This window comes from Lissotriton vulgaris, chromosome 9 (assembly GCF_964263255.1).
Source record: "Lissotriton vulgaris chromosome 9, aLisVul1.2, whole genome shotgun sequence".
NCBI classification, from domain to species: Eukaryota; Metazoa; Chordata; class Amphibia; order Caudata; family Salamandridae; genus Lissotriton; species Lissotriton vulgaris.
Window position 1 is genome coordinate 320,195,995 of NC_141697.1, and position 26,925 is coordinate 320,222,919.

At 44.9% G+C, this 26,925-nt stretch overlaps 1 protein-coding gene across 4 annotated transcripts in view; it reads right to left on the reverse strand.

Moving 5' to 3' along the window:
• The window catches only part of GALC (galactosylceramidase), a 250,366-nt gene that overhangs the window by 164,200 nt on the left and 59,241 nt on the right, over positions 1-26,925 (reverse strand). For all 4 annotated transcript variants that reach the window (XM_086937607.1, XM_086937608.1, XM_086937605.1 and 1 more), the window contains exons 2-3: positions 26,114-26,182; positions 22,565-22,628 (exon numbers count right to left, since the gene is read on the reverse strand). In XM_086937607.1, the coding sequence (XP_086793733.1) occupies positions 22,565-22,628; positions 26,114-26,182 (133 nt within the window). The remainder of the gene's footprint in view (positions 1-22,564; positions 22,629-26,113; positions 26,183-26,925) is intronic.

Sequence of the window (26,925 nt, forward strand, 5' to 3'; positions counted from 1 at the left end):
GCGACATCACGCCCGGGCAGGGAGACCCCCAACACAGCATCTGAGGGGTCAATAGACACTGGTAGGCTACTAGCAGCTATTCAAGCATCGAGATCGGACATTCAGGAATCCCGAGCGGCCCTAGAAATCAAAATCGGAGAGGTGGGGTCGGAGGTCACTCTCCTGCGGCAAGATTTCAGGAACCTGTCGGCTAGAGTCACGGAGACGGAAACGCGAATTGGGGAGGCGGAAGACTCGCTCACCACACTCCGGAAAGATATGATGGAACTCCAAGCCTCACACAGACAATTATTATGGAAAGTGGACGATGCCGAAATTAGGGCACGCCGCAACAACCTGCGCTTTGTGGGATTTAGAGAAGGAATCGAGGGAAAAAACATGGCGGCATTCCTTCACACATGGCTGTCTAAAACCTTCCCAGCGGCACAATTCTCTACGTGCTTTGTCATTGAAAGGGCGCATAGAGCACTACTAGCGAAACCTCCGGAGGGTGCGAGACCTAGACCGGTTATCGCACGCTTCCTCAATTTTGCGGACAGGGATTTGATACTGCGGGAAGCAAGGAAATTGGGAGAGATTCGATTAGAGAACACTAACATCATGATTTTCCCGGATTACAGCCAGGAGGTGCAGAAACAGAGACGCTCCTTCGACACGGTGAAGGCGAAACTCAGGACAATGAACATCACCTACATGCTGCTTTTCCCGGCAAAACTTAAGGTCATATACAAAGAAAAATCAATATTCTTCAACCACCCTGAAGATGCCTGGCAGTGGCTCGAGGAGAGACCGATCTTAAATAGCAGAGAGGCAGCCGGGCCTGAGGAAATGGACAGGTCCCTAAGGGAGAAGGCACAGTGGGGACTCCCTAAACCGCAAAGACGGAGATCTAGACGGATACATTCACGCACGCCCGGGACACCGTACCAGGCACGCACCTCTACGGGAGTGAGGAGAGGGCGATCGGAGTCGCCTGGGGAATCATGCACAGCGGGCTCCAGACTGCAGGGTATTCGTAAGCAGATACGCTCGGAGGGAGAGGAAGAGGACGATGTAGAGTGCGGGGCTTCGGAAGCCGAGGAGGACGAGCAAGGAGAGGGACAGAACTCGACGCATCCACTGGTGAAGGTGATACGCAACCTAGAGCAGGACTCCTCCAACAAAAATAGCGGGACTGATACAGCTACACAAGATTCACATTCATGAACAATGATGGAGTGGGTTACCTAGGGGGTACAGTGTTATAACAAGTTGGGGAGGGGGGGGAGCAAAGTTGGGGGGGGAACAGTGGGGGGAGAGCTACAGTCATACACTTCAACACACCGTTCCATGCATCCACCACCGGTACCAACGGTAGATGAGAATCACTCTTCACAATGGCAGGTACATTAGATGCACCGCAACAGGAGGACAGGGGAGTCACTATCTTAACGTGGAACGTGGACGGCCTGGGATCAAAAATTAAACGGGGACTGGTGAATGCATACCTTAAGAGAACAGCACCGGATATCTATTACAAGAAACACACCTTAGAGGGGATAAATGTGCGTTCATAGCAAGAGGTCGACATAAGGTCTTGGCACATGCAGGGTACACATCGGACTCCCGAGGGGTAGCGATCCTAATTAAAAAGTCATCCCCGTTCTGTACCACACGCACATGGAGTGACCCCCAAGGAACATATGTGGGAGTGCAAGGGACGTGGAGGAGACATAGGTACACTATAATCTCGGTCTATGCACCACCGAAACTCCAAGCCCGTACACTCAAGGCAATCACGTCCATTCTCTTGGATACAGCGGACACCGTACAAATAGTGGGGGGCGACTTCAACGATGTAATGTCTGAAGAGCAAGATCATACGGGGCAAGCACGTAGAGGGGGAACACAGACAGCACTGTCACAGCAGATGACAAATATAGGACTCACTGACATATGGCGGTGGCGACACCCTACACAGACCGCTTACTCATTCTACTCCGGGGCACATAGGGTCTTTTCGAGACTCGATTATATATTCGTAGCGAGGCAATACCTAACAGCAGATGATGTGGTAGAATACAAAGCAAGGGGAATCTCGGACCACTCGCCCCTATTTGCAAAGGTGGGAGGGGTGAGGGGGAGGAGAGGTGCTGAATGGCGTTTGGCGGCTTGGGATCTCCAGACTCCGGAGATTACACGTGGCATTAGGGCAGACATTAAGGTGTATGTAGCTGAGAATGAAGGATCAGTCGCCTCAGGGACTACCTTCTGGGAGGCGATGAAGCCGGTTCTACGGGATAGAATGCAGAGGAGGTTGGGGGAGGAGCGACGGAAACAACAAGCAGAGGTAGCAGACCTGGAAGCCACAATTTTGAACTTGGAAGAGGAATATCAAGCACACAAGGACGCGGAGATTCTGCGACAACTACTTGATACTCAAAGGAAATATAGAGAGGTAGTATCAAACGAGGCGCGGACACAGTCCCTGGCAACCCTCCATCGTCTGTGCGATGTGGGGGATAAATCTGGTAGGCTCCTGGCATGGCTAAGTAGAAAGGAAAGGGCGGCAAGGTGGGTGGAACAAATCAAGTCGGCGGAAGGGGGACTGGTGTGCAATGATGAAGAGATAGCGGAGGCATTTGCGTCACACTACGAACGCTTCTATGCAGCCAAAGATCTGGGGGATACCGACGTGGCGTTGCAATATATGGAACTGACGGAGGTACTCACACTGTCCTCCGAAACTTGCACGGTTCTGGAAAGCGGATATCACGTTAGACGAGATATCAGAAGCTATAACCAAACTGAAAACGGGTAAGACGCCGGGACCAAACGGGTTCCCAGCGGAATTCTTTAAACGAGCAACTGATCTCTTGACGCGACACCTTAAAACCCTCTTCACCGAATCATACCAGGAGGGGATCCTGCCACCAGACCTCGCACTGGCCACCATTGTGCCGATTTATAAGGAGGGCAAACCAAAGGATGAATGTGCCTCCTACCGCCCCATTTCTCTCCTTAATATGGAGGTGAAGATTATAGCGACTATCTTAGCTAATCGCCTGAGATAGGTAATCGCAGACCTCGTACATATGGATCAGTCGGGGTTTCTGCCGGATAGAGCAACCAAGTTAAACCTCAGGGGCACGCACAATTGGCTGCAAGAAGTCAAGGGAAGGAGTGAACCCCACTGGTTTCTTTCCCTCGACGCAGAAAAAGCGTTCGACGCGGTGCACTGGCCCTTTCTCATGGCGGCGCTACAAAGGTTTGGCCTTGGCCCAAAATTCCGGGGGTGGATACAGCTCCTATACACTGCACCGAGAGCGCGAGTGAGGGTGAATGGGAGACTATCCCGTGAATTCCGAGTTGAAAGGGGTACACGCCAGGGGTGCCCATTATCCCCCCTTCTATTCACGCTAACCATCGAAATCCTGGCAGCGAAGATAAGACAGAACCCAGATATTCATGGCTTCTCGCGAGAGGCCTCAGTTGCCGTGCAAGAAAAAATATCACTCTGCGCAGATGACGTACTACTGTACATCACTAAACCCGAAACTACGGTGCCGGAGTTGTTTAGGGAATTGGACAGTTTTGGAGCGAGAGCGGGCCACACCATAAATTGGCATAAGTCAGTTATATATGATCCACAGGGGATGGAGACGTGGGGGAACTTGCCTGAGCGACTGGTCACCACCGCGGTAGGATTTCAGTACCTGGGCATTTATATTACCCTAGACAGGAAACTCTCATTCAGTAAAAACATAGAGCGGATTATGGGGGACGTGGTGGTGGACATGAATAGGTGGAAGCAATTGCCGCTCACCCTCCTGGGTCGGGCGGCAATGTACAAAATGATTACCCTCCCTAAGTTCCTATACGCGCTTCAAAATGAATACTACCCACTCCTGACCACGACGATACCGAAGATCCATGCGGATCTTCGTACCTTTCTGTGGTTAGGAAAACACCGCGGATAGCCCTGCAGACGCTCCAACGACACCAATACAGTTGGGGGATCTCGCTACCCAACCTAGAGGCCTACTATTGGGCGGAACACCTGACTCCGATAAACGATTGGATCCACACTCCGGCGGATCACCAGACGTATGCGCTCGAAAGGTACAAATGTCACCCAAAAACATACTGTACTATCTATATGGTGGTACGGCGAGGAAGTCGCTCCTACCGGCGACGGTAATCACACAGAGCCTGGTCCAAGGATACAAAACGTATGGGATGGGAGGGGAAACCCACCAGACAGACGCCGTTATGGCACTGCCAATCGTTAAAAGAACTCTGTAAGCTGAGGGGCTTCCAAAGGTGGGATGACATAGGCATATCGAGCATAGGGGACGTGATCTCCAGGGGAGAACTGAAGTCATTCCAGGCACTTCAGACTGAGTTTGGGCTGCACCACTCACAAATGTTCAAACACACACAGCTGAGACATGCTTGGAGGGCCCAAAATATCACGCTCACAGAGATACCGGAATATGCGCCATTGGAGGGCAGACTCCTTCAGGAACAGATAATGGGCCAGGCGGTCTCCTTCACATACAAAACTCTGACTAATAACATGCTAGGTGACTTGACAAAACTTAGGGGCATATGGGAGGCAGATGTGGGGGTAATGGAAGATCTGGACTGGGAGATCGTCCTCATGCATCCCCGGGAAGTGGCGATCAAATCAAGGCTGCGCCTCATTCAGTTAAATGTGCTCCACAGAACGTATTTCGATAGAATACGACTCCTTAAAATGAGGAAAATAAATGACCCGGCATGCCTTCGGTGCCGCCAACAACAAGGGGACTTCTACCACACCATATGGGCTTGCGACAGAATACGAACCTACTGGTCACACATTTTCACTGAACTGGGGGGAAGTCCTAGGGGTGGTACTATCGCAGGAGCCTAAGCTGGCCCTACTGGGCATGACGAACGAGGTGGACCTGCCACGCTCACTGCTTACTTTCCTGGTGCTAGCACTGGTAGTAGCTAAAAGGGACATCGCAAAATACTGGGGGGCCACAGAGGCACCAGACATTGAGGAATGGAGACGGGGTCTAGACCTTTACATGGCCGCAGAATGGGTGACCTATAAAGCAAGAGGCTGCCCCAAAAAGTTCCGAAGAGTATGGGCCAAATGGAGGCAGTATCATGGATTAGAGGGGGGGCAGTGAGGGAGGACACCAGGGGAGAGTGCGAGACCGCTACTGAACTGTAGAATGGAACTGAACGGACTATAAAGCCTTGAATGAGATCATTGGAGGACCGGAATGCAATGCAGGAAGACAAGGAAATGAAGACGTACAGTTTCGTGTTGGGTGGTGATGGGGCGGGGGAGGATGGGCTGCACACTAGTATGCATGTGTATTTAGAGAAATGACCACGAATGCAGCCAGAAGTGTATGATGTGGCGAATTCCATGACTGTAGCACTGGTTTCAGTTAAAATGTAAAGTTGGGGGGGTGGGTAGGGGTTAAAAGAAAAAGCAGAAGATCGACAGGATTTTGAATGCCTAAACTGGTTCTTGTAGGTATGCCTTCAGCATATGGTCGACACTTGCCGCCCGACCTCCGGGGTGTGGGCTGAATGGCCGTGTGACACTATACTAATCATTACGACACTCCCTAATACGGCTTAGCTGAAGTGCTCCTTGTAGGCTGGTATTTTCTGTGTTTCTGCAATAAAAATATATATATTTTTTTTAAACTTTGTACATCAGTTTTAATGCGGTGAAGTTTAGGAAAACATCCGGTCCATATAGGTCTCCTAGAGTAATTATGCCATGCCCTATCCACAAAATCCCCGCTCCATCAGAGAAGATACCGGGTATTCCTGGGTTATCCCATATTTGAAGTTCGGCATTGAAAAAGGATATCTTGTCTAAGATCATAATTTGATCCCAAATTCTTTTAATGTGCCTAGCGGTCTTAAATTTGACTCTTTTAAAATAATTTGGATCATGCACACGAAACAAAAATTGGTTACTATCTGATCCCAACATAAATTGATGAAAAAATGGGGAGTTTTCATTTATCATAAGACTACGTAAACGCCGGAAAAAGGTTGCAAAGAAATATAATTTAAAATCCGGGAAGTTTAAACCTCCTTTTTCTATTGGTAGTTTCCATTCCATTCCAAAAATCTTTTTTTCGATCACATGATCATAAAAGATGTACATAGCATCACAGAAAATGTCATTATAAAGTTAAAAACGCATTAAACAACCTTAGTGATCAAAATTGATTTATAAATAGGGGTATGCCGGGAATTCAAATCTGTCCAAAGTCGGCAAGTCTCTTAATACAACGATTACGGGCATACCACATTGAGGTTAAAAATTTAGATAGTGCAAATACGGTGGTTGGGGCTAAGTCTGTCTTTAAAACTCTGTAAGCGGGTAAAAAAGTTCTGAATCCCATGTTTTTGAGCAGAGGGACGAGCCAGTATTTCCTGCTTCTCTCGTAAGCTTGGCAGAAGAAAACCACATGTACATCATTCTCCTTTGGGTGTGCACAAGCGGGGCAAATTTCCGTGGAGGAACGCCCAGACCATGTTGAAGTGAAAGATGCCAGGGGGAGTGTGCCATATCTCCATTGCAGGAATAATTTCCTAGTTAGTACTGGAGTCATGGCGTCTAAAACACTTTCCAATTGATAACAGTCTTTAGTTTTTATGAACTGGTTGGTCAGTGATCCATCACGAGTGCCTTCAACAGCACGGGAGAGCATAAAATCATAGTAGGCTCTTGATAGCACCTTTCTGGGGATTCTGTTACTTGTGTTTGCAGGATCCAGCCATAGTTCAGGGAGTCCAATTGCCTCAAGAGTCCTCTTGATGTATTTTAGCCACGGTGTTCTTGTGGCATTGGGCAATGATAGGAATTCCTGTAGCTCAGCTCTGTACATTGAAAGGTCTGGGCTGCTCCATAGTCGTCGCCAGAATGCTAGAGGTTTGAGCCCCAGCTCTTCAGTTATGGGCCGAAGGCCCATATCCAGCCGGAGAGGTAAAATTGGAGTCCTCAAAGGATGAGCAACAATCTGCCTTATGAATTTGTGTGTCCCCACAACTCGACCCCATATGTGACGCCCCCCGGGCCTGTGCCCTATAGATTTGGATGACAGGGGTGAGTGGCCGGTATGGTGATTTATTCGCTAGTCTCATGATACCACCGGCCAACTGTGCCAGTTTAATATTTGTCTTTGACTGGTGTGCTGTCCACGTTAAATTTTCGTTGAGGGTGATCCCCAGATATTCGATTGTGTGGACCCGTTCCAGTTGAACTGTGCCTAGCAGGGGCGGTTAAAAAAAAAAAACTTTGTACATCAGTTTTAATGCGGTGAAGTTTAGGAAAACATTCGGTCCATATAGGTCTCCTAGAGTAATTATGCCATGCCCTATCCACAAAACCCCCGCTCCATCAGAGAAGATACCGGATATTCCTGGGTTATCCCATATTTGAAGTTCAGCATTGTAAAAGGATATCTTGTCTAAGATCATAATTTGATCCCAAATTCTTTTAATGTGCCTAGCGGTCTTGAATTTGACTCTTTTAAAATAATTTGGATCATGCACACGAAAGAAAAATTGGTTACTATCTGATGCCAACATAAATTGATGTAAAAATGGGGAGTTTTCATTTATCAAAAGACCACGTAAACGCCGGAAAAAGGTTGCAAAGAAATATAATTTAAAATCCGGGAAGTTTAAACCTCCTTTTTCTATTGGTAGTTTCAAAATCGCAATGGATCTGTGGGCCTTTTTATAGCCCCAGATAAAACTACTACATATGCTCTCCAATTTAAAAAAAAAAGAATTGTTAAGTTGTAATGGGATAGATCTATACAAGTACAAAAATGTTGGTACGATCTTCATTTTTATTAGGTTGATTCGTCCTACCAAGCTAAGTGGTATCTTGTGCCAATTTTTAAAAGATGTAGTTATCTCCTTAAGCAATGGGTGATAGTTCAGTGATATTATTTTCTCTACCTCGGGTGCGAGCCTAATTCCTAAATAAACAGCATTAGGGCAAAGTCCTGATATCGATTGAGCAGGTTTGTAATTAGCAATAACTTGAGTTTTACTCACATTTAGTTTGTATCCTGCTATCTCTCCAAATTTAATTGCTTCATCGAATATCGCAGGAATAGCCATAGCTAAATCGGTGGTGAATATAGCTATGTCGTCTGCAAAAGCAGTTATTTTTAAGCTCTTTCCTCCATGTTGCACTGGAATAATACTGTTTTGGGCCATTAGTGCATTTAAAAAAGATTCCAAAGATAATGCAAAAAGCTGGGGAGATAACTGGCACCCCTGCCTGGTTCCCCTCTTTATTGGAAAGCTTGCCGAGTTAGCTCCTAAATAGCGTATTATTGCCGTAGGGTAGTCATATAAAGATCGGACCCATCCAAGGTATTGACCCTGTATGCCAAATGCACTCAATGTCGCCCACAAATACTCTCACCCCACTCGGTCGAACGCTTTTTCCGCATCCGGCATAACCATTCCGAGCGGGGTGAGAGCAGTTGAGGCCACATCGAATGCAGTAATGGCTGTATTAACATGGGTAGTGGTGTCTCTCCCCACCACAAACCCATATTGTTGGACATTTACTAATTCCGGCATAAGAAGTGACAGTCGGTTGGCCAAAATTTTAGCGAAAACTTTCGCATCTGTATTAATTAATGAAATGGGCCTGTATGACCCACAATCTTCTGAAGGTTTGCCTTTTTTTTTTTAAAAAAACACTATTTTTGTCGTTTTCCAGGAAGGAGGAGTACTTCCTGTTTCCCCCATAGAGTCTATTACAAGTTCAAAGAGCGGAAGAAGTTCTTTATCACAAATCTTGTAGAGCTCCATCGGTATACAGTCTTCACCAGCAGCTTTGCCTGAAGGTAGTGCTTGTATAGCTGTTTCAATTTCAGTAGTTATACTTTTAGAGCCAAGATGTTTAATAGCTTCATTACTTGGTCGCCTGGGTAAATATTTCTCCAAATAGTGCGTGATATTCTCTTGAATAGGTATGTTCTCTGGGGTATACAGATTACAATAATATTTAGCAAACTGGTCTAGAATTTCATCCGGTCTACTATACTGTGTACCATCTGTCCCTTTTATTGCTTTGATAATAGTTTTGGCTTTCTTATCTGCCACCTTGTATGCCAAGACTTTGCCAATTCGATCACCCCCTTTATACTGTTCCTAGTTATATTTATGTATTTTTGAACTATACTTCTCCCTGAGAATCCTTTTTAATTCCGACCGTAATTAAACTAGTTCCATTCTTAACTCTTCAACATTTGATTTACCCTGTGTGAGGGCTTCTACCAGCTGTTGTTCAACTGTTAAAATACTAGATGTAGTTGCGCTATCTACCCTCCGGCTTTCAGCATTCTTCTTTAGAATATATTGCGGAGCAAAACCTCTTATGCTGCACTTACAAGGCATCCCATACAAAATTAACTGTAGTAATATTGATATTAATAGGTATGAATTCTTTTATATGTTCTTTAATACCCGAGATGAATAGAGCATCCGTACGTAAATATCTAGGGAATGTGAACTGTCGGGGAGTTTTTTCTTTATCTAGGATTTTGAATTCTAATAATATAGGATTATGGTCAGACAAGACTTTAGGGCAGAGTTCTATTTTGCAATTCTCTAAAACATTATCCGTTGCCCACACCATATCAATTCGAGAGCAGACTTTGTGGGGAGCTGAATAGTATGTAAATCCTGATAAGGTAGGGTATTTAGTACGCCAAACATCCTTCATATTGTGTAGCCTACCTAGTTCCACAATTGCTGCCCTGACTTTACGCATCCTAGTTATAGTTCTTTTACTTGTAGAGTCCATCTTGTAATTCATAACACAGTTAAAATCCCCCATTATAAACAATTCACCCTCCCACTCAAGTAACTCTATATTCAATTGTTCATATAGCTTAGGTTCATCGGTATTGGGCCCATAAACGAGACAAAACACATTTATTTATTTAAACTTTTACCGCGCACAGCTACCCACAGTGGGTTTCCCGGCGCTAGGGACAGACTGGAGAAGAAGATATCAGATAGCCAGCATACAGGTACCAACTACTTATGTGAACAACAGCGTTTTCAGTGCTCTGCGAAAACATAGGACTGGTCTCTAATTTAAGGGCAGTGGGCAGGGCATTCCAATATTTGGGACCAAGATAGGAGAAGGAACGTCCCCCCATCCTTGCCAGCTTAAATCTTGGTATAGAGAAATTGCCAATTTCCGAGGATCGTAAGGTACGTTTGGGCCTGTAAAGTTGCACCAGTTTTTGTAAGTAAGTAGGTGCATTGCCTTGCTTGATCCTAAACATGTAGCATAATGCCTTAAACTTTATGCGGCTGGAGATCTTCAACCAATGAAGATCATGCAAGGCAGATAATGCAGAAGTTCTTCTAGGGACATTCTTCAAGAGTCGCGCGGCTGCATTTTGTACAACCTGCAATACTTTAACAGTGGCTACATCAGCACCCAAATATAGTATGTTGCCATAGTCCAGGCGAAATGTTATCAATGCCTGGACAACCTTCCCGTAGAACGGAAAGGGAAGCATCCATAAGATCTTTTGTAGCCACCTGAGAGTAGAAAAACAGGTTGCTGCGACCTTAGTGGCCTGCTGCTTCATTGTTAACTTGTCGTCAATTTGAACGCCCAAGTTACGTACAGCATGTGTGGGTACAGGAAGTGCACCCATCTCATTTGGCCAATGCTGAGGGCCCCAGAGGTTCTTATTTTTTCCCAGAATGACCACCTCTGTCTTCTCCCCATTCAGTTTATGACAGTTCCTCTGCATCCAGTCCGCCACAAGAATGAGGCCCGACTTTAGTGCAGAGGGGTTATTCTCTTCTCGCCCTGATAGGGAGAAGACGATCTGGGTGTCATCGGCGTAAGAGAACAGGGTCAGCACTTGTGACCAAATTGCACCTGTGCGATTGCCCACCTCCCCTTTACGTCAGCTAAAGTTTTAATAATTTCGATACTCAAATGCTTTTGTTTCAAAATAGCTACCCCTCGAATTGATGCCCCTAATGTTGAACACACTACAAGATCATATCCCATTTGAGATAATAGTTTGCGATCTTAAAAGCCAATGTGAGTTTCCGAAATAAATACCATATGCGGTTTGTAAAGATTCATTTCCTCTTGTACAAGTCTCCTCTTATATTTACTGTTGAGACCAGCGACATTCCATATCAAACATTTAAAGAAATGCATATCTTATAACTAAACATTTCACTCTCCTCTACATTCCATACTGCTCAAAACCAAAAGATGAGACCTCACACTATAATTGTCAATCTTTCTTTCTTGCAATAAAGTTTTTCCCCCTTTCACCCCCCTCCCACCCCGCCCTCCCTCGAATCCCTGAAGGGGGGGCACCCCTCTATACTCTGCTGCCGCTGGATAGGCAGCAAAGTGAAGTTGCAAGCGAGGAAGCATCTCCTACCCACCTCTCACATCAAATCTTCATTTTAATAATAAGGTAAAGCAAAAGGATAATAGATAAGAAAAAATTAATTCAAAAGTCAGCAAGCTGGAACAGATACCATCTTATTACAACCCTTTATATAATTGCATCTGCTGATGCATATTTTTAGTATCGATTTAGAACATTTTACATTGCCTGAAAAAAAGAAAGTTAAACATTCTAACGACAATTTCTACTTCATTTTCCCCTTTCAAGTGTAAATTATTCTAAAGCCTGGACCGCCTCCTCTTGATCTGTAAAAAAATATGGCCGACCATTTCTAATCACCTTAAGGTGAGCTGGCTCTTGTAAATAGACCACGCATCCTATGACCTTAAAAGAGTCAATCATTTTGCGAAGCTCCCAGCGTCTGTCCATAGTTCCTTTGCTCAAATCGGAGCGTACAAAAAATGTAATATTACCCATTGTCACAGGATTATTAGGCTTGGCTTTGAGAGACACTGCTTGCCTCAGCAAAAAATTTCCAATATAAATCAGGAGAAGTCTAGGAAATGTATTATCTTTGTTCTTTTGAAAAAGGGGTAGTCTGTGAACTCGCTGTAATTGGGAGTCCCAGTATCAATCTGATAGATCGCCGAATGCTTTTTGAAATAAATTCACCACATAAGACCTGGGGTCGGCCCCTTCTGCCCCCTCCGGGATCCCAAAAAGTCTAAGGATATGTCTACGTGCTCTATTCTCCATATCCTCCACCTTAGCTTCCAGTTTGGATATTCGTATTGAATGAGAATTGGTAAGTGATTCGGATCTAGTTGCAACTTCTTCGACTTCCACAACTCTCTGTTTTAATTCTTCCATCCCCTGCGTTACCCCGCCTAGTTTTTGGCACACTTCGCCCATAAACGCCTGCAATTTAGTATTATCCTCTCTTAATTGCAGAAAATGCTGTTGGCCTTCTTGTCTTTGAGCGATAAGAGTCTGCATGATCAAATCCATGGAGGAAGTACTTAAATGCTCTCCTCTATCTGTTTCCTAAAGTTTTGTTTGCGCATGTGTCGCACATAATAGTTCGCTATGAACAGATTGGTCAGAGCCCAGGGCAGGAGTAACAACAAGAGGGGACCTGCAATCTATACTCGCATTCACATTGTCCATATTTGGTGTACCCAGTACTCTCGTATCTGATATTGTTTCTATTGACAAAGCGCTTGAGTTGATGTGTTCATTTGTAAGCTAGTAGAGATACTGTTTATTTGGTCTCTGGTTAAATCCACAGGATTTGGAGCCGCCGCTGAGTCTAACACCCTAGGTCCAGTATTGATAGACAAGGTTGTTACATCTACCCTCTCTAAAATTGGTGTTTTCAGTTTCTCTGATCCCAAGGTAGATGTTTTATCTCTTGGGTTCCAATCCTCTTCAGGGCTGGTTCCTGATAGCCTCAAAGCCATACTCTTAACACCCCCCTTTGCTTGAATCAATTTTCTAAGAGGGCTATCATCTATATTCACCTTTCGCCCAGCTCTGATTGTAGAGGGGTCTTTGATCATAGAGTTGCTAACGATTTTCTTCTTTCTAGATTTAGCTTTCGTTTTAGCTTTTCTTGCTCCAAGAGATTTGGTAGTATTTGATCTATCATATACACTTTCCATCTCATTCTCATCCTCTTCCAGTAGCTCTTCATATTCGGCATTTAGACTTTCTTCTGCCGCGTCTAATTCTTCAGTCAGGGCGCACTCTGTGCCATTATTTTCTAATGAGAGGCTACAAACGTTTTTCTCTGCGCTAGGTCCGATTATAACAGAATCAGTTAGTGCTTGAATAGTTTTTGCTGCACCTGCAGGCTCTTTAGCATTACCGCTGGTATTAACGAGGCTGTGAGTATCTGAAAGTAAAGTCGGGACAATGTCAACTTCATTAACACCCGCTTCCTCGCTTTCCCTGTCTATCCCTTTTTCATTTTCATGTCTACTTAATTTTCCGATCCCAATTCCACATTAGCTAATAGGGACCCAGTCGTTCTCCTTATTGAGCGTTGCTGTATCAATAATCTCTATTGTTTCCTCAGAGACCTTAGATGAATTAAATGAGTTCGGGGTATTTAAACTAATATACTTATGCTGGATTTCTGGCGCTGCCTTTACTACTTTAGAAGTAGCTGCCTCTTGTGCCCTGCTAACCATCTCTGTTATGTCGCCTTGTTGTTTATTAGCTTTGCCATTAGCTTTGCCACTATCCAGTTCCTCCACACAATTAGCTGATGTCTTACTGTTACCACTTTTCCCATTGTCAAGCATTGATGGGCAAAGCAACTGTTTGGGAGCCCCCAAGATGTTTGAGTGAGCGTTTGTTCCTTTAGCTCCCACAACCACACCTGATAGATTCTTGGCTGCACAATTAGTAACAGATTCCCCCGTCATTACCTTCGGGTTGGTTGCAGGGACCATGCTGGGAGCATCCAATTTCGCTGTCTTTCCCGATCCCAGGCTTCAGCCCGAACTCCACACTCTGCGTCTGATCCTCAGCCGAGCTAGCCCGAAGCTGTTTTGCTATCAAGCCGAGACCCGCCCAGCTCACGCCGTGATTCCGCTGCAGGCAAATCCGTAGGAGCTTCCACACCAGCGGAGCTCTACCGCCTAGTCTGCTAAGAGTCGTAGCATCTGCGTCGGCAATGATAAGTATGTAACTTTTGCTAAATTTAACGTCTTTTAGTTTAAAAGTTTTGAAAATTCTACGGAAGCCTTTTCATCCAATTCTTGAAGAGCGCATTAAAACACTTCTCCCACCGGTTTCACGTGGCACAGGTTGCACAGGTTTTACGTTTGCATTCTTCGTTATTTTCTTTTCTTTCCGTTCCAACTTTTCAGTCCCAGTAGTTTCGGGATTAATCACTGCATAACCGCTTTTCTCGTAACTTCGTACTGGGTAGGGGAGCTACCCAATGTTGCATCCTTCACCTGGCGGTATCAACCCGCCATCTTGACTCCTCCCCCAACCTACTTCCGGAAACAGCTAAAGGACATGGTTCCGAAAGCTGCAGACAGGCTCAACCAACCAATATTGTAAGCGCATAAGTCACATCTGACCAGAATATATTCAACCTTGGACAAGTAACAAGCATATGGCGTAAATCTGCAGCATACTTTTAGGGCAAAATGATTTAACCAATGTTTGAGTCGTAGCCCACTTAGAAGCAGTTCAACACTTATGCTAACTCTACTACTACACATCTTGCATTCTGCAAACAATCTAGAATTGTAGTTTAAGGGCTAAAAGGCATTGTTGGGTTGGGAATATCGCCTTGATGGTGTACACTCCTGCCCAAGTGCCTGACTACAAGTGCTGTCGGTTATCCTAGTTCTTTATCTTGGCACCAGCCTCACATTAACCCAGTGTGCGCATGGAAGGGTTGGGGAGTCACTTGACAGGAGTGAAGCCCTAGACCTGGAGAAGAACAACAAGCATACCCTTATTTGTGTGCCAATGGTTTAGTATGTAGAGCGGAGGTGACAGCATATCATGTTTTGTAACTCAGTAGTTGTAACCAGACCTTTTTTATCTGTGTCATCTGTGTGGAGGCCTATATGTCTACACGTCTACTCATGTAATATTTCAGTTCTATGCACTAACATCCTGAACGAGTTATGCATGTGCATGTAGGATGGTCAGTTTAATACATGCATTGTGTGTATGAGTGAACCAGAGCAATTGAGGCCAGTGGATTTTATTTTGGAAGCCCTAAGCCTTTTCTTGTGCACAGGAACAGGCTAGGCTACGCTAGGCTAGACTTCTACCCGTTTCCCGCCGCTGCGTCCCATGCGGCCCGCCCCCCTGCTTGCCCAATCGCCGCCCCGCTCCCGCCTCCCAGCTGCTCCTCCCTTTCACCTCCCTTATATGGCGCCCGCTGCGCTGTGAGGAGAGCGACCCTGACCCTGTTTACAGGTTAGGCTGCTTCCCACACTGCACAGCACCACCTGTGTGTCGTGCCCCCAAGCCCCGCTGCTAGCAGTTAGAGGCCCGCTGTTTTCTGCGCTCGTTCTGCCGTCTGTATTTGTGCCCTGCCTGGTATTGTTTATTATTTGTATTTGTATTTCACCACTGTTCTGTTTCCTGTATTTTCTTGCACTGTTTTTCCCTGTTTTCTCCTGATTGTGTTCCTGTTTTTGCCTTCTGTATCCGGCTTCCATGTATCCAACTTCATGTCTGGATATCTAAAAGCAATGTGGAAAGAGTGTGGTGTTAACTATAAGTTCACTACACCCTACCATACACAGTGCAATGGGCTTGTTGAAAGATTCAACAAGACCCTCAAACGGATGATAAACGGGTTACCTGAAAAGCTTAGGCGAAGATGGGACATCATTTTACCCTGCCTTCTGTTTGCTTACAGAGAGGTCCCACAAAAGGGGGTTGGCTACAGCCCTTTTGAGCTTTTGTTTGGGCATCCTGTAAGGGGACCCCTGTGTCTTGTGAAGGAAGGATGGGAGTTACCTCTCAAAAAGCCTAAACTTGACATAGTGGACTATGTACTTGGTCTCCGCTCCAGGATGGCTAAATACATGGAGAAGGCTTCCAAAAACCTTGAGGCCAGCCAAGAACTTCAAAAAGCTTGGCATGACCAAAAGGCTGTGCTGACCGAGTGCCAGCCAGGGCAGAAGGTGTGGCTGCTGGAGCCAGTGGCCCCAGCAGCCCTCCAAGACATATGGTCTGGACCCCACACCATACTTGAGAAAAAGGGAGAGGTCACCTACTTGGTGGACCTTGGCACCCCTAGGAGCCCCCACAGGGTGCTCCATGTCAACAGATTGAAGGCATATGTGGACAGGGCAGACATGGGCTTGCTCATGGCTACAGATGGGGAACAGGAGGAAGAGAGTGACCCTCTCTCAGACTTGTTATCTCACAACCCTGATACAAGCCGAGCAGAGCTTTGCGATCTGCCTCCTTGTCTAAAATGGTCGTTCCGTCCATCAAGCGAACCAGACAAGGGGGGCGTTCTTTTCATTACCTGGCCCCGCGCGCTTGGAATGAGCTTCCTATTTCTCTCAGACAGGCCCCTAGTCTGATGTCTTTCAGAAAGGCATTAAAAACCTGGCTTTTTACTAGTTAACTTCGCTGTTCCTTTTATTCTGCAGTTATGTTTCCTTTCCTTAAAGGACTTCTTCGCCAAAGCGCCGGGACACTCCTACTGGAGTAGCCGTTGCGCTATAGAAGAACCCAAAACACATAACATAACATGGTTCAGTTGATGGTGTGGCCTTAGCTGGCAGCCTCACTGACCAGCAGCAACAGGACTGCAGACAGGTTCTACAGTCTTTTAGACATATGTTTTCATTGACACCTAGTCAGACTAACTGGTGCACCCATGAGGTGGACACTGGTGACAGTCTGCCTGTGAAGAGTAAGATCTACAGGCAACCTGACCATGTCAGGGACTGTATAAAGACTGAGGTGCAGAAAATGCTTGAGCTTGGAGTAATTGAGCCATCAGAGAGCCACTGGGCCAGCCCAGTAGTCCTTGTACCAAAATCTCACACCCAAGATGGTAAGAGAGAGATGAGGTTCTGTGTGGACTATAGAGGTCTCAATGCTGTCACTAGGACAGATGCTCACCCCATTCCAAGAGCAGATGAGCTCACTGATAGATTGGCTTCTGCCTAGTTTCTGAGCACATTTAATTTGACAGCTGGTTATTGGCAAATCAGGTTAGCTGAGGAGTCCAAGGCCAAAACAGCTTTCTCAACCCCTGGAGGTCATTATCAATTTGTGGTGATGCCCTTTGGTTTGAAGAATGCACCTGCCACTTTCCAAAGGTTGGTGAACCACGTCCTTTCTGGGTTGGATGACTTTTGTGCAGCTTATCTGGATGATATTGCTGTCTTCAGCTCCACCTGGGAGGATCACCTGACCACCTGAAGAAGGTTTTGGAGGCCCTGCAAAAGGCAGGCCTGACTATCAAGGCAACAAAGTGCCAGATAGGGCAGAGCAAGGTTGTGTACCTGGGCCACCTTGTAGGTGGGGGTCAGGTTCAATCACTGGAGAGTAAGATCCAGACCATACAGGACTGGGCTCCTCCAACCACCCAGACACAGGTCAGAGCTTTCTTGGGCCTGTCTGGATACTACAGAAAATTTGTCAAGAATTATGGGTCCATTGTGACACCACTCAATGATCTGACATCCAAGAAGATGCCAAAAAAGGTTCAGTGGACAGTTCGCTGTCAAAAGGCATTTGATGACCTGAAGAAGGCCATGTGCTCTGCACCTATCTTTATTGTCCAAACAGATGCTTCTGAGTTGGGGGTGGGAGCTGTGCTTTCACAACTTAATGTAGATGGTCAAGACCAGCCCATTGCTTTTATTAGCAGAAGGCTGACCCCTAGAGAGAAACGTTGGTCAGCCATTGAGAGGGAGGCCTTTGCTGTGGTTTGGGCCCTGAAGAAGCTGAGACCATACTTGTTTAGCACTCACTTCAAGATTCAGACAGACCATAAGCCCCTCTTGTGGCTAAATCAGATGAAGGGTGAATATCCCAAACTGCTCAAGTGGTCCCTTTCTCTACAGGGGATGGACTTTACAGTGGAGCACGGACCAGGGACTGACCATGGCAATGCAGATGGTCTCTCCAGGTATTTCCACTTAGAACATGAAGACTTATCTGGTCAAGGTTAAGTTTAATGTCCCTGCGTTTGGGGGTGGGGGGCGGGGGGGGGGGTTATGTAGGAGAGTAGGGTCTGCTTTCCTATGGTCACCCCACTTTTTGCTTTTTGCTTCACTGGTTTTCGACTTAATGTGGCTGTGGGCCTGCTAATCAGACCCACAGCCCTGCTGTTCTCTCTAAATTCACAGCCATGTACTTTAGGTACGTCACCAATTGGGATTTGGTCACCTTATCAGCCCCTGTACGGAGTACTATAGGTACCCAGGGCATAGGTGCATCCAAAGCCTACCAAGGACTGCAGCATATCTTTTGCCACCCCTGGCTGGCCATCCAAACTAACACAACTGGCTGATCACTCAGCTGGGGCAAGGTGGTGTAATCACCCCTTGCTTAGATATAGTATACCTATGTCTAAACCTATATCTGGACACATATGCACCTATAAGTCACTCCTATGGCAGGCTGTAACAATCCTGGAGGCAGAGTGCTTGGTTTTATGTGAGATGGTGCTCTAGCATGAGCTGAGCCTGTCTGCAGCTTTCGGAACCATGTCCTTATAGCTGTTCTGGGATATTGCCATACCATATACTCTTAAGTGCATTATGAACCTCGCGGTTAAATGCTATCTATGGTTTGGCTTTAGCAAAACATGTCGTGTAAGGTGTCATACGCTTTGGAATACTACCCCCTCACCAGTCCTGGCGACGGGGATAGCATTCCACCCTTCTAGAGGGAGAAGACATGTTACTTTCCTTAAACGCGGTTTAATCTAACCAGAGCCTCCTATGGCAGGCCTTAACAATCCTGGAGGCAGAGTGCTTGGTTTTATGTGAGATTGTGCTCTAGCATGAGCTGAGCCTGTCTGCAGCTTTCGGAACCATGTCCTTATAGCTGTTCTGGGATATTGCCATACCATATACTCTTAAGTGCATTATGAACCTCGCGGTTAAATGCTATCTATGGTTTGGCTTTATCAAAACATGTCGTGTAAGGTGTCATACGCTTTGGAATACTACCCCCTCGCCAGTCCTGGCGACGGGGATAGCATTCAACCCTTCTAGAGGGAGAAGACATGTTTCTTTCCTTAAACGCGGTTAAATCTAACCAGAGCCTCAGCATCACAAAATGGATGCTGCTGCCACAGACACAAGTCTGGCCTCCTGCTGCTGACCGAAACTCCGGCAGGGGAGGCCTGGACAAAAGGTTTCCTGTCACAGGGAGGTGCTAGCACCACCCAGACAGGAGATAGTGGATTGGGGCAGGGAGGGCTGAATGAAACTAGACACTGCCTGGGGCACACAAGGTGTCCCATGCAAAGTCCAGTTCAAACCGGTGCTGGGGCACTCCACCCCCAGCTCTGGCGCAAAACTGGACAAAGGGAAAGGGGTGTAACCACCCCCTTCCTGGGTCCCACCCATAGGAGGGACCTAGCAGGAGATCCAGCCCCTTGATTTGGAATAAAGGTAGGAGCTGTGCCCTTAGACATTAGATCATCCTGACTGAAACTTTGATATGAAACTCTGGACCCTTCGACATCCTACTCGACGTAGAAGACTGAAGAATCTCCCTTGTGGTCAAGGAGTGACCACACTGCACAAGCAGGCACCATCAGCGCACAAAGGTTTTCTTTGTTGTTGCTCCCGCCGGAGCTCAAACGACAGAGACCGACAAGACCTGGACTCCCAGACTTCCAACAGCCCGATCCACAGTCCCAGTAAAGCTGAGACCCGTGGAGGCGACGTGAGACGTGGGACCGGGCATCTTGAAAAGCCAGCGAAGTGCTTCCTGTGCAGCTCCTGAGGCACCCTCGAAGCTGTGCATTGGGGATTGAGAAGCCCCAGCCCCGAGCAGCTCTTGCACCAAAGATCACCTCTCCACACTCACCGAGTGCTGCGTGGGGCCCTTTTGCATTTTTCCTGCTCGACGCGTTGTCCGGTCACTTGCCCGTTGGCTAGTGGCCTCCGTGACGAAGAACTTTCGAATTTTCACTGCTGGTCTGGTTGCTCCAGACTGGCCCTTGCTCCCCTGAAAAGGATCAGCCCATCAGACCCTGCCGGTCTGATCCAGAAGCCATCTTCGATTCCTGCTTGGGTTGCATTTGCCAAAGCCTGTTGACTCCGATTCGAGAACCGACACCGCCGACAGCGAGAGCCTTCGTGGGACAGTCGTGTCCACCTCCTGGTCGTCGTCGATACTTCCTGGTCCACGTGGCAGCGGAGACAAGCTTCACGACATCACCTGATCGCAACCCGACATCGCCTGGTTCCTTCCTTGTTCCATCCTGGTCACTGGCTAGTGATCCAGACTCTGTCCCCTCTGCTTTCAGGTACTCTACATCTTCGATCCACCCTTGGATCCAACCGGAATCTTCTCTCCTGGTCGCCTGCAGCATCTTTTCCTCCAGGCTCCATAGAACTCCACGACGAAACCCGACGCACTTTGACACCTATGCACCCGCTTCCTGTGGGTGAGGTAACCAGAGTACTCCAGTGCTCCTGTAGTGGTTTACACCTCTAGTGTCCTAGTTTTAAGTGGTTAAGTTCTAGTCCAGTCGGAAGACTCCCAAATCAGTAACTTTCTAACTTTTACACACCATTGACTTCTATTGGTAAACATGTGTGCCTATAGACACTGCACCCGCATCCTGTGGGCCTCCCCTGACCTAACCTTCGTTAGTCCAGTGTAGCCCCAGCGATTCTCAAGGCCCTAGGTCTTACCATTGTTTGTGACGTGGTTCTTATACCACAATTTTAGTATATGGTTTGAGTGGCCACCAGGGCCTATCCATATCTGTGCAACTGTTGTATGTTATATGTAGTTCTTTGTTTAACGCTTGTGCTTCTGTCCTCATAAAGAGTACAGGGGATTATTCTAGTAATAAATACATATATTTTATAATATATAACTTGTGCGGGTCCTTTCATTTGATGTTAAAAGGATTGCATATGGTAAAACAGCTGGCTTCACATGCCCTCTTGAGTTTAGCCTAAGACTGCTTTTGTCCATGCTACCATTAGGATAGCTGGTCTATAAGGTTGACTTACAACCAATCACCATAAGGGTCGTTTGGAATGGTGCAAGGTGCTCACTAGAATAGTGATCATCATATACCAGGCCAACTTCTCACAGTGGGAATACCTGCAATGATGCTGCTTTGCAATGCACTTGAAAGAAGAGTCAGAGGGCATGTCAGAACTGCCCTTTGCATGTCATTGTGCTGAGAATCCCTTTGAGGTGTCCTTATCTTTAGGTTCAACTAAACGTTCCACTTCTCTTAGCATCCTCTTGAACAGGTTACGACTAAACTCACTGCGGCTGTCAGACAGACACACCACACACAAGGAATGTTGATCTTTATGTGATGACTGGCCTCTGTGGAACAATGAAGAACTGCAAGGTGTACTGAATAAAAGTTCAAATATACCCACCATGAGCAAATGCTCTGCGTAAAACTGTGGCAATGGAGAAAAAAACTGAAAGATTAAAAAAAACTGAAGAGTTTTCAGTTAGAAGAAATGCTAAAACAAAGTGCTCATTTTCCTTTAACAAGGAGCAATAAAAAAGAACCTGTTGACTTACGGTCACTGCTGCATTGTGTGATAGTGGTAGTCCGCTGAGAGCACCAAAACATTTCAGAGGGGGCAGGATACTTCATGCCAATTACAATACTCTTTCATTTTTTCGTATTTTAAGAGACATAGGACATAGGGTTTTAGCAGCCAAGCTGGTATGCATTTTAAGCCCATTTTTGATTTTATAATGACATTCTTTCATATTATTGAATATCTGTTAAATACATGAAAAATGAAAACAAAATGTTGCCTATACACAGGCAATCCATTTTATTTTCACTGCAGAGCATTTGTTCTCTATTTTTAAAAGCATTATGGGAATCTGCGCATGGGCATGGATATTCAGATTTAATGAATATTAATGAAAAGCCATAACCTAAGAACCTACTCACAGCACATTTTATTCCACCACACCTTGTTTTTGAAACACTCAGACAGTAGCAGCATTTCTTAATCACCAACAAAGAAATGCCCAATAAACAAGGACACGATAGTCAAGTCTGCAAAGGAAAAGGTAATTAAACCTGAAAAACAGATTTACAACATTTAAATATCACTTAATGTTAGCAAAGACACAGGCCCATCCTACTCACATGTGCTTAACTTGAACATTTTGCCGTGAATCATACTTTCAGAAAATATGCTGTGCAGAACGTGGTTCAATTGGTTAATTCACAATATAAATAAAATAAAGATTTAAAATAAAAAATAAAAACAGATTGAAATAGACAGACGCTTCCTCACATGTGCTTAATTTGCACATTTTGCCATGAATCAGAAAAGTTCAGAAAATACTTTGTGAAGAACGTGGCTCAATTAGCTAATGCGAGATATGAAATAAATTCAGTTTTTAAATAAAAAAACAGCTTGAAATACACAGAAGCCTACCAGTAGTTTGTGCATCACCGCCAATCTCCACTTTGAGGATCTGCAATGAGGCTCCAAAGTTTGGCTTACAGAAAAAAATGAAGAATTAATCTATAGGAACCAGTGTTCAAATCTGTAAACAAGTTTTTCAGGCCAGAAGAACACAAATTAATAAACTGTGAACGGTAGTCAAAACACTTTGCTGGTCTTATGCAGGTGGCAAGGCAGTCATCCAGGTAGCAAGCTGGCCATAGGATAAAACAATATGTTTGCATTAAAGCTTTTCAGCCCCGGACCAAAGTGCACTAAAAAGATCATTTTGGATGAAAGCCATTAATAAATAAAAAAAGGTTTAAATACATTTAAAGTAAGAGATCTGAGTACCGTTATTGCAGTAAAAATAATCCAACAGACTACTTTCATTAAGACGAATTGAGAACAAGGAAATATGCGTCTATGATTGAACAGTAGTCCGTCCATTCAAGGCTACTTCTTTCTCATGAACGTAATAAATATTTATATTTTTTGAGCACCGACTCTTGCTTTCATTTCTGGTCGGTCATTTTTACATCTTTACTTGGCCAACGTTTTTAGGATAATGCTTCTGTTTATCAATGCATTTCAGTGAGGAAGTGAAAAGGTTTCTCTCTTCAATCAGAGGAAAGTTGAGTGTGTGTTGTTCTCTGATTGTGTTCTCGCAAACACAAAGCTGTACAGAGTATTTCATAATGGATTTGATATTAAAAACAAGCACAGTGCCAAAGTATTTAAATGTGTGATGATCATCCAACTTCCCAAAAGGCTGTCATCTGATTTAGGCAACCTTATAATTTCCATCTTATTTTATTACTATTTGCAGCAGTTAATATTCCAGAGACCTATGGCTCTATTCAAAGTAGGTACTATTTCGAACCTAATGATCTGTTTGATGAGCATCAAACCGGCTTCGCCCCAACAGAAGTACAGAGTCTACGGCAGTGGTTGATGACCGCAGAAAAATTCAAGATGGAAGTGCCCAATTTAGTTAGTGCCTAATTTTATCAAACCTCTTCACCTCCACTGTATCAAAGTCAAATCATTTAACTAATGGTGACCCGTAGGACTCCCAATTATCACATAGGGTGCCTAACATCCATGTTGAGAGACCTACTGGCATAGCACAATTCCAGAGCTTTCACTTTCACATGTATGCTGACAACATTCTGATCAGCCTTAACCTTTGCCTCATCACAGAAAAATATGTAAAAGTTGAGAGAAACTATGCACCTAGCCTTTATGGATCGCACTTGTGCCTTCAATTCAGTGCAACGGCATAAGTTATGGAACATCATGAAAGACATGGGGTGGGACAGGGATCGCTGATCTATTGCGCCAGGTTCACTGACAGATATCTTCTAGGTTTGACATAGTAAAGAGGGCAAATTATTCCCTAAAATAAATGTGTCTGTTGGTGTACGACAAGGGTAGGTTTTAGCAACTTTTTGGTTTTTACTGTACATCAATGACCTGGAATATTTTTTGCATAACAGGGGTAAAGATACGGCTAACATTGGCTCCTGTCCTGTCCCAGTTCTCTTACATGCAGGCGGGACGGTTTTATTAGCTAGTCCTGCAAATGTGCAGCAGCCACTTTTGGATACTTTTAAAACCTTTAAGTCTGAACGGATCCGAAGACAAACCTCTCTAAATCATTTATCATGAAAAGTGGTTCCAGATTCTCAAAATCCCAGACATTTACAATCTTGGGTAAAGAGATAGCTAAAGTTTCAAATTTTACAATAATTGGGAATTCCATCTGACGCGGTCTTTAATTGAAATTTCTGCTAACATTAGATCACTCCAATTCAAAAAACTCTTAGAGCAGTATTCCGGTTTGTCCAGAGTCTAGGTCATAAGCCAGTTATGGAAATTGTCCATATTTACAAGAGCAAATGTCTGCCGGTTGGCATGTTTGGCCCTGGAGCCTGGGGATATATTGATGCCAGTTAATAAGCGTGTATCAACACTCATTATATTTTAATGTGACAAACTCTTTGCACTGAAATTCTTTTTTATTTCCAAATATATAATTTTGTTATTGTATAAAATAACTGATAACATTTGCTGCTTGTCAGATTTACTAACACAAAAGGTATCTGGTTTTAGTGGGTAGGAGCAAAATAGTTCCTAAAAGCCCCTTTCTTGAAACCCTACTTTATTTTGTAACTGTAGTTTAATATTTAGCACTAGTTAATGGGGGTAGGAAATCCATGGGCAGCCATTACTTAAACTCAACTCCAAGTCAGCATAGATGCTCGAAGCAGTCAGGGAGGACCTCAAGGTTCCGCCATCCTGACCGAAAACGGGACCGCCCGCCATATGTGCGAAAGTCCCACGGGGGAGATTAGGATGCACCTGCCACACTGGCGGGCGCATCACGCATTTTTAACATTGTGGCGGGCGGTGCTTTCAGCAGCACCCGCCGCAATGGTAAAAATGCATGTTGTGCATTTGCAAGTACAAAATGGCAGGCACTGCGCGGTCCCTGCCGCATTGTGCATGCAAATGCAGGGGGTACCATAGGTACCCTCCATGTGCGCCCCCCCAACTTCCTGGGGGCCCGCAACAATCCCTCAATTGTGAATTCCGCATGCCTTTCCGTGGCGCAACGCTGCCACGTAAAGGCTGCTCTCCGCCTGCATACTAATATGGATGGTGGTGTCTAGCAGACATTGCCACCATATTGAACGCTTTTCCCCCCGGTCGACGAGTCGACCGGGCGGAAAAGCAGTGGACGGTCTTTCCGTCCGCCGGGGTCCCCCCCGCCATACTAATATGGCGGGGGGAAATGGGTGGCAGGCGGGGTAGGATGTAGGGCGGAGCGCCATGAGGGCGGTGGCGATCCGCCCTATATCCTAATGGACCCCTAAAATGCAAGATAAAATGAGAATGTTTAACAAGTATGATAAAGAATATATTCTAATCCACACGATTAATTACATTTGAAGGTTTAATCAATATCAATATACATATTTTTACGACTGTAATCATGATTTCTGAGGCCACCAGTTACTGTACTTTGTCCTGTCACAGTAGACAGAAATTATATTGAAATAGGCTGTGCACATTTTAACTGCTACGCATTAAGAACAGCAAGTTGTTTCCACTATTTTACGTTTTGATTTACATTTCATAACTATGTATGTTATTTATAAAAATCCATTTCATACATAAAACATGGAAATAGGAGAGCAAATTAAAAAAAAATGTTTGCAGTTATGTGGAGAGAACAATTGCGGATTAGATTTAATGACGTGTGGGTTTTAAAAACTCGTGTTAATTTATTTAAATATTATAAAAACCTGAAGAATCAGCACAGCATCTTTAAATAAACTGTTCAAATAACAAACGTTTGACTTACCTTAGGCTTAACAAAGAATAGTTGCAAAATAAAAAAATCAGTGCATCGGGTAATCTGGATTAAGAAATCCCACAGAGACAGCTAATCTAAAAAACACCTTAAAAACATAATGAGGCCAAAAACTGTTAATGTTTTTCAGAGTAGCATGATGAGCAGTAAAATGTATTTACCTTGAATAAATAATCGAGGACCTGTGTGCGGTATGGCTCTGGATAATTTACAAGAAGCCGTGATGTTGCCTGAAAGAGAACGTAAAATACCAAAGAAATAAAAAAAAGTACAAGTCAAAGAATGCACATATGCATCACTGTCTTTGATTTCAGGAACTATGCAAACAAGAAAAGAGGGCCTTTAACAGTAGCAAAGCAAAGAAAAAAACATGATGTAATGAGGTCTAGACACATATAAGGAATTTGATGAAATCCCAATGGTCGACCTAAAATTGACACGAAAGAAAGCTTTTTGTGAGCTGAAGACACAACCACACTTGGGCAGAAAGTGTTGTACTTCTATTTTTCTAGAGCACTCATTTGCAAAAGGGTATCTTGGTATAGGGAGTACTAAAAAACAGCTGGGAGGTATAACAAGGGAAATGCTTTCCAAAATCTGTGAAACTTCCCCAAATCATATTTATTGAGCAGCTCCAGAGGTTGTGAGTTCCACGCCTCCACATGAAACTTCATGTAATCATGTTTCCTTGAACCCCCATCTAAGTCAGGATCATTATTTGCTATTATCCTTTTTTTCGCCCCCGTTCTTTTTATTAAACAGTTGCTCAGTGTACAACAAGCATAAGTGACACATCGCTTGCATAATCGGGATCATGTAAAAACAAATGACAGTACAGTCAGTCTTGTTTATCTTTACTTGCGTGAAATCTCTGCTCACCGGAATGACCCAAATGCAGAAGCCAGCCAACACTTTTGTCAATGTTGATCATTACAATAAGAGCTATAACATGCAACTGCTTCTGCACAAATGT